The sequence below is a fragment of the Phyllobates terribilis genome, unplaced genomic scaffold, assembly GCF_046119375.1.
Source record: "Phyllobates terribilis strain yellow unplaced genomic scaffold, ASM4611937v1 Scaffold_4__5_contigs__length_816908805, whole genome shotgun sequence".
Lineage (NCBI taxonomy): Eukaryota > Metazoa > Chordata > Amphibia > Anura > Dendrobatidae > Phyllobates > Phyllobates terribilis.
The window spans coordinates 629048863-629062322 of NW_027362764.1; the positions used below are offsets into that span (position 1 = coordinate 629048863).

At 46.3% G+C, this 13460-nt stretch overlaps 1 protein-coding gene across 1 annotated transcript in view; it reads left to right on the forward strand.

The window, feature by feature from the left end:
* Window positions 1–318: 318 nt before the first annotated feature.
* RAB2A (RAB2A, member RAS oncogene family) overlaps window positions 319–13460 on the forward strand; it is a 109004-nt gene continuing 95862 nt past the window's right edge. Inside the window, exon 1 of the mRNA XM_073679338.1 lies at window positions 319–474. Coding sequence (XP_073535439.1) covers window positions 429–474 — 46 coding nt within the window. The 5' untranslated portion in view covers window positions 319–428. The remainder of the gene's footprint in view (window positions 475–13460) is intronic.

The window sequence follows — 13460 nt, forward strand, 5'->3', positions numbered from 1 at the left end:
ACAGCACTGAGCGTGGAGGGGATGATATGTTGCTTTTATTCCACAACCCACCATGAGCCTATTACCAGGAAACTCCCTAAAGCATTCAGTAGTCGGCCCTTCCATCCTGCCCCAGGCCGCTGCCTGCTCCGCCTTCAATTCTCAGTTATTTCTTCAATAATGTTAATCATAAAGTAAAAACCATCATGACCCTGACACGACAGCAGCCATTATCTGGCCCTGACCCCTGTGCACACGTTACAAGGAGCGTCTGCGATTATCACCCGTCACCAATGACGCGCTGCCATCCACCCTGTGACTGGAGGTAACCCAGGAAGTGCGAGAGCGCATGCGCATTCGGTCACGCTCGCTGAGACTGTCGTGGACGAGCCCGTGATTACGTCAGCGCGGCCGTTAGTAGCAGTGACGAGGAGACAGATCATCCGGACATGGCGTACGCTTATCTCTTCAAATACATTATCATCGGCGACACCGGTAAGAGGCTGCTGGGGCCGTGCGGGCGGCAGTGCAGTGTGAGGTGGCGCCGCGCTCAGAACGTGCGGGGTACTGGCGCTGCTGTGTGCGGAGGCTGCTGTGCGGGCGGGGCCGCCGGTCCAACCATTTCCGCAGTGTTGGAGTCGTTGACGTGGTGGATGCGAGCGGTGCCAGGGCCTGGTCCTGCGGGGGAGAGCGCTGTGTGCCCGGCCGGGACCCCGCAGGACAGGACTGCTGCCCGGCCACCTGACAACGAGCCGGGGTCTGGGCGGGCCTGCGGGAGCTGTGTCTTGTGCAGCCGGGTGTAGGGGGTGATAGGTTTATAGTGGGTGTATACAGCTGGGTGTAGGGGGTGATAGGGTTACAGGCGAGTCATATAACCGGGTGTAGGGGGTGATAGGTTTATAGGGGGGTAACAGCCGGATGTAGGCGGTGTATACAGCTGGGAATATGGTTTATATAAGTGATGCGGCAGGGTGTATGGCGTGTGAGGGTCTGCGCGGCGGGGTGTATGGCGTGTGAGGGTCTGCGCGGCGGGGTGCATGGCGTGTGAGGGTCTGCGCGGCGGGGTGCATGGCGTGTGAGGGTCTGCGCGGCGGGGTGCATGGCGTGTGAGGGTCTGCGCGGCGGGGTGCATGGCGTGTGAGGGTCTGCGCGGCGGGGTGCATGGCGTGTGAGGGTCTGCGCGGCGGGGTGCATGGCGTGTGAGGGTCTGCGCGGCGGGGTGCATGGCGTGTGAGGGTCTGCGCGGCGGGGTGCATGGCGTGTGAGGGCCTGCGCGGCGGGGTGCATGGCGTGTGAGGGCCTGCGCGGCGGGGTGCATGGCGTGTGAGGGCCTGCGCGGCGGGGTGCATGGCGTGTGAGGGCCTGCGCGGCGGGGTGCATGGCGTGTGAGGGCCTGCGCGGCGGGGTGCATGGGGGTTGCACAGTCAGGTGAATGGTGGGGGGTGGGTTCTGTGCAGACAGTTAGGGTATGTGCACACAATCAGGAGCCGCTGCGTGCTTATGCAGCGTCAAACCCGCAGCGACCAGATGTTACAGCATAGTGGATGGATTTCTCGAAATCCCATGTCCACTATGTTTCTCTGTGGATCACCCACGGACACTGATATAGGGCACGTCTTTACAGACCGCAGAGTGTCAGTTTCTCTTGCAGAGTCGCTAGTCTCCGCAAGAGAAATTAGATCACTACAATGTATTGAATGCGGTAAATCCACATGGTTCAATGAACACATGCGAATTCACCTGCTTTCATATAACACAGTACTTTGGACGCAGCTCCATACTCGTATACTGCGCTCAAAGCTCTGCTTGTACGGATTATGTGCACATACCCTTATGGCATGCTGGGGGAGGTCTGCACAGCTGGGCGTGTTGTGGGGAGGGGTGGTCTGGACAGCTGGACATATGGCGTGTTAGAGGCAGGGTGGTATGCACAACCGTGTGTTTTGGAGTGGGAGGGTCTGGACTGCCGAGCGTATGGCGTGTTGGGGCGTCTGCACAACCAAAATTGAAATTGTAACACCAAGAAGGAAAATTCATGAATCTATGGAAATCACAGGCTGGATAGGTATGTTAATGATATGACAAAATGGAAACATAACTTTCAAAACATTGGGATTTATTAAAGGAGTTGTCCACTACTTTTTACGGTTCCCCCAATGTACTAACCCTGTGATAAGACTTTTATAATTTCCTTTGGTACAGGGCTGTGGAGTCGGTAATCCAAACCTCCGACTCCTCAATTTCCATGACAACGACTCCCTCATACATGGCTCATGTTTAAGTGATAAATTTACTGCAGCACAGATTCACCTCAGCTAAAAGTCTAGACCAGTGCTGGCAAACCTATGACACGTGTGCCAGAGGGGGCACGCAGAGCCCTCCCGGTGGGCATGCGCGCCATCGCCGTAGCACTAGCACTACTGGATCAGAACCGGCGGGTGCGAACTTTGAGCCTGCCGAGTGCCGACGCCAGCCTCACCACTTCAGCTAGATGTGCGTTCTCAGACGCACATCTAGCTGAAGTGTATTGCAGCTCACAAACTTGCCAGGCCCATGCGCCGCAATACACGCTGCTGGCCAATCAGAGACCAGCAGCTAGCAGCTGACGTCGGCGTACACGCGACTAGGCGCATGGCAGTGACATCATGCGCCCCCGTCGCTAGGACGCTGGGGTCAGCTGCCAGCTACAGGAGAGGACGCTGCGCAGGAGAAGAAGGAAGGTGAGTAGGAGTGTTTATTATGGTGTTTTTTTTTTGTTTTTTTTAATATGCGATGAACAGCGGCGCTAGCAGGCTGGGGGGGGGCGCATGTATGCGTGGACAGGGGGCGAGGGAGCATATACCAAGATGGGGAGTGAGCACATTCTTTATTTCTGCGGTCTCGTACCCCTGCTCCTTCCCGTGGCTGCTCCTTGCTGCCCCCTGCCTGCTCTTTGTATCAGTTGTTTTTTTCTAAACTAAAACCTCAATATTTAGGTTAAATTGCCATGTTGGCACTTGGCGATTAAATAAGTGGGTTTTGGATTGCAGTTTGGGCACTCGGTCTCTAAAAGGTTCGCCATCACTGGTCTAGACCCTTAGATCAGGAATAGGACAGACATTTATAGGACATTTCATAACTTTCCTAAATTCTTATGAAAAAAATATTCCCCACAAACTGCATTGTACTACTGCACCCAATTTGTTATAGATTTTAGGAGTCGCAGTTGGTCCATTTTATACCGACTCCACCAAAATGGACACCGACTCCAACTCCACATCCCTGCTGGTATTCTGTAGGATTGTACCAGTATGTGGTATCTTGCACTTTGTCACTGCACCTTGGTAGTTCATGTCTGTTGAGCACTGTTGATTTTGGGTTATGTTTTAATTGAATATATTAACCCCTTTACAGCCCATGATGTATTAATATGCGTCAGTGCCCTGGGCTTTAAGAGCCTGACCCGTATTAGTACGTCATCGCGATCGCGTGCCCACACAGGCTGTGCGGGAGCGATCGCTGCCGGGTGTCAGCTGTGACAATGTGCAGGGAGCGGTCCCGCACCGCTCCCGGCACATTAACCCCCGCAATGCTGCTATTGAAGTCGATCGCAGCATTGCGGTGGCAAGGGGAGGTGATCGGTATACTCACCTCCTCTTCCGGCCTCCAGCGCTGTCTGCCGCGGCTTCCTGGGTGTTGCCATGACGACCCGATGTTGTCATGACAACATCCGCGTCACCAGGCAGCAGGAACATTGTTTGGTCATGCGCAGTACACGACCACACAATGTTTTCACTGTGCAGCGCTGACTGCCTGCATAGCACAGGGATGGTGCTCCATCCCTATGCTGTGCAGGCGATCAGAATAAAAAAAGTTAGTCCCAGAGTGGGACAAAGTAAAAAAGTGTAAAAACTCTCAGAAAGTGAAAAAAAATATAAAAAAAAAATTGTAAAAATATATAAAAAAAAATAATCCACCAAAAATAAAAATATAATGTACCCATCAATAAATATTATTATGAAAAAAAAAAAGCAAACAAACAATAAAAGTACACATATTTGGTATCGCCGCGTCTGGAACGACCTGACCTATAAAACTGTCCCACTAGTTAACCCCTTCAGTGAACACGGTAACAAAAATAAATAAAAAACGAAGCAAAAAACAATGCTTTATCACCATACCGCCAAACAAAAAATGGAATAACACGCGATCAAAAAGACGAATATAAATAAAAATAGTACCGCTGAAAACGTCATCTTGTCCCGCAAAAAACATGCCGCCATACAGCTCCATCATCCGAAAAATCAAAAAGTTATAGCTCTCAGAATAAAGCGGTGCAAAAAAATTATTTTTTCTATAAAGTAGCTTTTATTGTGTAAAAGCGCCAAAACATAGAAAAACGATATAAATGTGGTACCGCTGTAAACGTACTGACCCGAAGAATAAAGCTCCCTTATCAATTTTACCACACGTGGAACAGAGTTAAAAAAAAAAAAAAAAAAATCCTGAATTGGTGGTTTTTGTTTATTCTGCCTCCCAAAAATCGGAATAGAAAGCGATCAAAAAATGTCACGTGCCTGAAAATGGCACCAATAAAAATTTCAACTCATCCCGCAAAAAACAAGCCGTCACATGACTGTCTGCCAAAATATGGAAAAATTATAGCTCTCAAAATATGGCGATGCAAAAACTAGATTTTACAAAAAATGCATCTTTTAGTGTGTGACAGCTGTCAATCCTAAAAACCCCATATGATTCTGGTATCGCTGTAATCGCACCGAACCGAAGAATAAAGTCGTCTAATCACTTATACCGCACGAGGAACGGCTTAAAAAATAAACTCTCGGGTTAGGGTTGTGCTAGGGTTAGGGCCGGGGTTGGGGTTACGGTTGTGATGGGGTTGGGATTTTTTTCAAAAGTAAGAAAAAAAGATGACGATATGGCGACTAGTGTTGAGAGCAAGTGCTTGCTACTTGAGTTTGCATCGGGTGCTCTGGTATGCATTGAGTATCGTGGGTATTTGAGTGAGATGCTCGAGTCTCCGCCCCATATGCTTCGCGGCCAAAAAAACTTGGCGGGGATTGCCTGCCATGCACGAGCGATCCCCGCATGTTTTTTTTTGGGTGTCTAATAACCGTGAAACATGCGGGGCAGGGACTCGAGCATATCACTCGAGCACACGCAGTACATGGTGCATACCTGAGTACCCGATGCAAACTCAAGTAGCGAGCAGTTGCTCAAGACTAATGACAACTTATTCAATATGATGACCTCATGTTATCAAATTTTGTGTCTTACCTCTGGGCTCAAAATGTTCACTATACCCCTTGATAAAATCTTTGAGGGGTCTAGTTTCCAAAATGGGGTCACTTGTGGGTGTTTCCACTGTTTAGGCACACAGGGGCCCTCCAAACGCGACATGGTGTCCGCTAACAAATTGAATGGAAAATCGGCTCAATTTGTTAGCGGACACCATGTTGCGTTTGGAGAGCCCCTGTGTGCCTAAACATTGCAGCTCCCCCACAAGTGACCCCATTTTGGAAACTAGACCCCCCCAAGGCAAAATGAAAAAGTGGAAAAAAAAATACTTTTTCATTTTTAAGAATCAATTTGTGAAGCACCTGGGGTTTCCAAGTGCTCACTATGCATCTAGATAGGTGCCTTGGGGGGGTCTAGTTTCCAAAATGGGGTCACTTGTGGGGGAGCTCCAATGTTTAGACACACAGGGGCTCTCCAAACGCGACATGGTTCCAATTTGTTAGCGGACACCATGTCGCTTTTGGAGAGCCCCTGTGTGCCTAAACATTGGAGCTCCCCCACAAGTGACCCCATTTTGGAAACTAGACCCCCAAAGGCACCTATCTAGATGCATAGTGAGCACTTGGAACCCCCAGGTGCTTCACAAATTGATTCGTAAAAATGAAAAAGTGGGAAAAAAATACTTTTTCATTTTTATGGATTAATTTGTGAAGCACCTGGGGGTTCAAAATGCTCACCACCCATCTAGATAAGTTCCCAGGGGGGTCTAGTTTCCAAAATGGCGTCACTTGTGGGGGGGTTTCCACTGTTTAGGCACATCAGGGGCTCTCCAAACGCAACATGGCGTCCGCTAATTATTCAAGCAAATTTTACAATCGAAAATTCAAATGGTGCTCCTTCCCTTCCGAGCCCTGCCGTGCGCCCAAACAGTGGTTTTTCCCCACATATGGGGTATCTGCGTGCCCAGTGGAAATTGCACAACAAATTTTGGGGTCCATTTTTTCCTGTTACCCCTGCGAAAATAAAAAAAATTGGGTCTAAAATAACATTTTTGTGAAAAAAGTTAAATGTTCATTTTTTTTCTTTCACATTCCAAAAATTCCTGTGACGCACCTGAAGGGTTAATAAACTTCTTGAATGTGGTTTTGAGCATCTTGAGGGGTGCAGTTTTTAGAATGGTGTCACTTTTGGGTATTTTCTGTTAAAGACCTCTCAAAGTGACTTCAAATGTGATGTGGTCCCCAGAAAAATGGTTTTGTAAATTTTGTTGGAAAAATTAGAAATCGCTGGTCAACTTTTAACCCTTATAGCTCCATAAGAAAAAAAAAAATTTTGTTCCAAAATTGTGCTGATGTGAAGTAGACATGTGGGAAATGTTATTTATTAACTATTTTGTGTGACATATCTCTCTGATTTAAGGGCATAAAAATTCAAATTTTGAAAATTGCAAAATTTTCGCCAAATTTCCATTTTTTTTTTTTTAAATAAACGCAAGTGATATCGAAGAAATTTTACCACAATCATGAAGAACAACATGTCATGAAAAAACAGTCTCAGAATCAGGGGAATCCGTTGAAGCGTTCCAGAGGTATTACCTCATAAAGAGACATTGGTCAGAATTGTAAAAATTGGCCCGGTCATTAACGTGCAAACCACCTTGGGTTGTAAAGGGGTTAAAAGTTAAATTTTAGGGATTTCGTTGTTAGCTGTACCTCATGAAGGCCCCTTTATTTCGTTGACCACATGGTCTCCAGAATAATCTTAAAGGGGTTGTCCACTACTAGGACAACCCCTTCTTAAGCTAAATCTTTGGCCCTGATAAAATAAAAAAGCCTATGCTCACCTCTCATGCTGTCGCCGTTCCAGCGGTGTCAGCACTCGTGGTCCCAGGGCTCCTGTGCGGTCGTTGTGTCACACGTGACGTGTCTCCACCTTCAGACAAATTGAACATGAAGAGGAAGTCCGCTCTGCGGCTGCTCTTTCACTTCCTCTTTATGTTCAATTCAAAAGGAGGCGGGGCAGTGGCGACAGCGCTGATTGGTCGCCGGGGTCACGTGTCACAACAACCGCACGGGAGCCCCGTGATCGCGAGTGCCGAAACTACAGGAATGGCACAGGAGGTATAAGCTTTTTTTATTTTATCGGGGCAAAGCGTGGGGAATGACAAGGAGTTGTCAAGTAGTGGACAACTTCTTTAAACTATGACTGTGTCCAAGCCAAAAGGTGGGGCTCATTCCAGCCTCCATTGCTGTTGTGCTCTGCACCGTGATGGCCTTTCAGAGCGGTGGCATGAGGTCAGTGGAACACTTGTCGCTGCATGTCTAGCTTATAGCCTAATGTTGTGCAACTACCTTCTGATGGTTTGTGCAGACACTGTTTGATGCCTTAGGCCTGGTATTTGATTTCCAATTTCACTTGCAGTACAGAATGGATCTATAGTGGGACCAGTGGTCCGGCCATTTCTTCAAAGGGTTCAAGGAGGTGATTTTCAACACAAGGCCAGGCCACGTGTTACTGTGCACAGCCTGCCTGGTCTAAACCTGCTACCATGACCTGCAGCGTTTCCAGAATTGTCTCCCACCGAGCACATCTGGGGCATGATTGGCCGGCAATAGCACAGGGAGCTGCCAGCAGTGAATATTGATGATTCGCTTGCCCAAGTGAATTCAGCGTGGCAGAACATTCCTCAGACAACTATTAAAAAACCTCATTGATTACAGCCAAAGCATGTACATGAGAATATTCTGCGCTTGTGTTCATACTTGATTTTGAATAAATCAAGATTTTTTTTGAAATTTTGTTTCCATTTTTTTCACTATTTGCTTATCATTAACCCCTTTCCGACGTGGTACGTAATAGTACTCATCACGTCGGCACCCCCTGTTCAGCGTGGTCTCTGGCGCTGAGCCCGCACTGAACCGAGCACATGTCAGCTGATTTATACAGCTGACATGTGCCTGCAACAGCCGCTGGTGGAATCGCGATCCACCCGCAGCTGTTAACCAGTTAAATGCCGCTTTCAATCTCTGACAGCGGCATTTAACTCGCGTCCTAGGCCCCGCCCATCGGTGACCCTGTCACGTGATCGCAGGTCACCGATGCATGGGCATGACAACCCGGGGTCTGCAGCAAACCCCTGTGGTTGTCATGTAAAGATTGCTATGAGCGCCACCTAGTGGTCGGCGCTCATAGCACATGAGCATTTCTACTACATAAAGGCGATCTGCTCATCGCCTCTATGTAGCAGAGGCAATCGGACTGCTGCTGCTTCTAGTCTAGGGCACTGTGACGTGCAGGGAAGGGGGGAATATGGAAATTAAGTAGATAGGTGTGGATTTCTTCGCGTCTCCCGGACAGGAAGCACGTCAAAACGAATTTAATAAAAAGCTATTTCAAAGCAAGCAAACCTCTAATGTGGGGCATACAGGTAAGTATAGATTCACATTTCTAACACCTGTACGCCCATAGTAGACGTCAGATAAGTCCCAGGGGGGGTAGGTGACAAATTCCCTTTAAAGGGGTGGTCCAACATACAAAGTAATTTTTTTCCTAAATTCCTATCTGTTTAATGCCATGATCTATACTAATTCCTAATATATACTTGAATTATAAATTCCCTACCTTTTCCTAACTACTCGAACTGCTTATATAATGTCTTCCTTTTTGATGATGCTTCAGTTGAGAATCCCAATGCATGCTGGGGTTATTAAATGAAGTGTCATCACTACCACAACATCTGCCCACTCACTGAAATGAAGCGTTACTAGTGACGCACGTTTCAGGGGCTGGGCTAGTCCCTGCTTTGTCGTTGTATTATGTGCACAATGACGGTGCACTCTGTTAGGCTAAGTGCCCACTATGCGTTTTTCAAGCGTTTTTGCCACGGAATTTCCGCAGCGAAAACGCTTGGTAATAAGTGCCCCATGGTCCCCAATGATAATCCGCATGTGCTGTGCAAATGCTGCTGAAATTTCCGCTGCGGATTATCATTGCAGAAAAATACGCAGCATGTCCATTAATTTTGCGGACACGCAGCGTAATTGCCGCCATTGACTTGCATTGAAATGCATAATATCCTTGTCAGTCATTTGTACACACGGATAATGTGCGGATGGTACCCGGGTTTGGAGAAGATTAGACTCTCCTCCAGACCCGGGTACCATAGAACCTTTTAAAAAAGAATTTAAAATAAAAAATAAAGATTATACTCGCCTTCCGATGTCCTCCTGGTGTTTTCTCCGCTCCGTCCGGTCTGCTGTATGGGTCGTGGTGTTGTGAAGGACCTGCCATGATGTCATTGAGTCATGTGACCTGACACATGACTGAATGACTTCACCGCACGTCCTTCACACCACCGCGAGCAGTGCAAGAGACCGGACGCGGCGGAGAAAACACGGGGAGGACATCGGAAGGTGAGTATAAGCTTCATTTTTTACCATTCTTATTCTTTTTTTTTTAACTAACTTGGTCACACTATAAATCCATGCCGGTTGCATGGATTTATATAGTGTGACCAAGTTGTCAAGCACTTTTCCAAGTGATGCTATAATCACTTGGAAAAGCGCTTGATAACCCGCATGCAGAAATGCATGCAAAAACGCTTGACAAACTCTTCTACCTGGCGGGAAAAACGCATGCGTTTTTCCTGCCAGGGAGAAGCGGAAAAGATATGCAGCATTTCTGCATCCTGGGCACTTAGCCTTACTGGCTCAAATCAATAGTAACAAGCCGTCAAAAGAGCAGAGCGCGCTGTTAGCCTATGTGCCCACGATGCAGAAATGCTCCGGATTTTTCCTGAGCGTTTCTGCATCTCCCTGGCAGAAAAAACGCATGCGGATTGTACAGGTGTTTTTCCTGCCAGGGACATGCGGAAATGAAGCGTTCTTCACATGCATTTTCGTATGCGGGTTGACAAGCGCTTTCCAGGCAATTTTAGCATCACTTGGAAAGTGCTTGACAACTTGGTCACACTATATAAATCCATGCAAACCGCATGGATTTATATAGTGTGACCTTAAAGAATGTTTAAAAATAAAAAAAATCTATACATACCTTCTGATGGCCCCCGGAGTCTTGCTTCGCTCCGTCCTGGCTGCCGGCAAAGGAGGACAAGCGCAGCGGGGGCCATCAGAAAGTAAATATAATCTTTATTTTTTATTTTATTCTTTTTTCACAGGTTCTATGGTACTCGGGTCCGGAGGAGAGTCTCCTGTCCTCCACACCCGGGTAACATCCGCACATTGAAACGCTTGGATTCCGCATCTACATATGCAGTGATGCGAATTCAAGCGATTCAATGCAAGTCAATGGCGGCGAAAACACAGTGCTTCCGCAAAATAATTGGTAGTGCTGCGTTTTTTTTCCGCAATGATAACCCGCAGCGGAAATTTTCGCAGCATGTGCACAGCACATGCGGCTTATCATTGGGGAACATGGCAGGCCTTCTACCAAGCATTTTTTAAGCGTTTCTGCAGCATTTTTGCCGCTGCGGAAACACTTAAAAAACGCATCGTGGGCACACAGCCCCTGAAATGTGCATCACTGATGATTCTTCATTTCAGGGAGGGGGCAGAGGTTACAGCAGCCTATAATAATAATAATTTTTATTTTTATAGCGCCAACATATTCCACAGCACTTTACAAATTTTAGGGGGGACTTATACAAACAATACAGAATAAACATAACTCGTATCGAAAGGAGTGAGGGCCCTGCTCGCAAGCTTAGTCTATGAGGAAATGGGGGAGACACAAAAGGTAGAATGTACGTATATTGTATAATGCAGCCTCGATATACTATATAGGATAATTAATACATGGACTGGTCGCCTGCCACTATGTGTGCAGTCCTGACCGAGGCTATTATGTGCATGGTTGGTATGAACCTGAAATTGAAGAAGATTTTAATATGAGGGAAAACTGGAACGGACAACTGGGATGGACATATAGTGTGTGGAGGTGATACGCCAGTCTAAAGAAATGGGTTTTTAGGGTCCGTTTGAAACTGTGGGTATTGGGAATTAATCGAACTGTCCTGGGTAATGCATTCCAAAGAATTGGTGCAGCACGCGAGAAATCTTGGAGACGGGAGTGGGAAGTTCGGATTATGGAGGATTTAAGTTTTAAGTCACTGGCAGAACGGAGGGCACGTGTAGGGTGGTAGACTGAGACAAGGGAGGAGATGTAGGGGGGTACTGAAGCATGGAGCGCTTTGTGGGTAAGCATAAGTTTAAATTGAACTCTATATTGGATGGGTAACCAATGCAATGACTGGCACAGGGTAGAGGCATCGGTGTAGCGGGTGGCGAGGAATATGATCCTGGCTGCTGCGTTAAGGACTGATTGGAGAGGGGAGAGCTTAGTAAGAGGGAGCCCGATAAGTAGAGAGTTGCAGTAGTCCAGACGAGAATGAATAAGAGCGACAGTAAGAGATTTTGCCGAGTCAAAGGTGAGAAAAGTCCTGATTCTTGAGATGTTTTTGAGGTGTAGATGACATGAACAAGCGAGTGATTTGATGTGAGGAGTGAAGGAAAGATCGGAGGCAAAAATTACCCCAAGACAGCGGGCTTGTTGCTGGGGAGTAATGGTTGAGCCGCAAACGGAAATGGCAATATCAGGCACAGGTAGGTTAGTGGAGGGAGGAAATACGAGTAGTTCAGTTTTAGACAGAGGGAGGACATAATGTTAGACACAGCAGTAAAACAATCACTGGTCAGGAGCCTATGCCTCCTGATGACTCTTTGAGTATCCCAGCATGCACTGAGATCCTCAAGCAAAGTGTCATCAAAAAGGAAGTGGGGAAAAGAGCAGTTAGTGTAGTCAAGGAAGGATAGGGAATTTTTAATTCAACTATATTATAAATTGGTATAGATTATAGCATTAAAGAAGCACTTCTCCCAGCAAAATTTATATCCTCTTAATACATATTATATAGCACTGTGTACTTACAATTGCTCATTTTGTCTTTCTACCCAGCTAATTCATCTGTTATCATTAGGTCTATGACATCACTTGATTAAGAACTGACTGGCTGAATCCTTCTAAGCTTTATGTACAAACATGTAGTCAATTTTCCCTGTATGAGTCACCAATAAATGCAAAAGTCACTGGCAGGGGGAGGAGGGAGCAGCTGGGTCAGGAGTTGAAGAGGGGAATGGTAAGTGCAAGGACAAGAGACTTCCTGCATCTACATAGAGCAGAGAAAGGAGAACAATTAGCTGGGTAGAAAGGCAAAATTATCAATTTGTAAGTACACAGTGCTGTATAATATGATGACTGCAATATATTGAGAGGATAAAAACTCTTATGGGAGGAGGAGAGCTTCTTTAAGTATATATGGGTTTAGGATGAAAATTAATTTGTGGGACCATCCCTTTAAATGCCTATCCATACCATGATTTCCATAATTATGACTTTTATTTCTTGAATATACAAGTTCAGAGTTGTGGAGTGTGTAGGCATTGTGTACAGCTGGCTCTATGGTGTATTGACATAATACATGTTAGGTCTTTTTTATTACTATTATAACTAGTGTTGAGCGATACCTTCCGATATCGGGAAATATCGGATCGGATTGGATCAGACCGATACCGAAAAAGTATCGGATATCGCCGATTCCGATACCGGAAACCAATGCAAGTCAATGGGACATAAATATCGGAATTAAAATAAACCCTTTCTTTCCTTGTAGGTTATTTCTACATGAAGGAAAACAACTAAGAATAATGTAGAATGTATTGGGGGAGTTGGGGGAGACAATAAAGGCATAGAGGTTTAGCCCAGTCAAATGGAATAGCAGGAATTACTATTTTTTTATTATGTTCTGAGTTACGGAAATATTAACTATGTTAAGTATTTTTATATTTTGTCAGATATTTATGTTTCACTACTTCCATGCTCTTCACCTTCTTTTTTACTTCTCCCACACTTTCTCCATCATCCTCAGCATCTTTTTTATCCACTTCTTCTTCACCTTCTTCTTCTTCACCTTCTTCGTATTATTCTTTTTTTTACATTCTTCATATTCTACTTCTTCATCTTCTTCATATTCTTCTTCTTCATCATATTCTTATTTGTGACAGGCATTCCTGTAGTTGTTATCTATAAAAGGTTGGACATTACACCTTTCGTTCTGCCCGTCACAAAAGATTTACAACAGGATTTGTCCGCGTTCAGTTTGGCCTGCAGCAGCAGGTCTTTTCCAGGGGCACCACGAGGAGGAACGGACTCACCCCCATACACTGTTT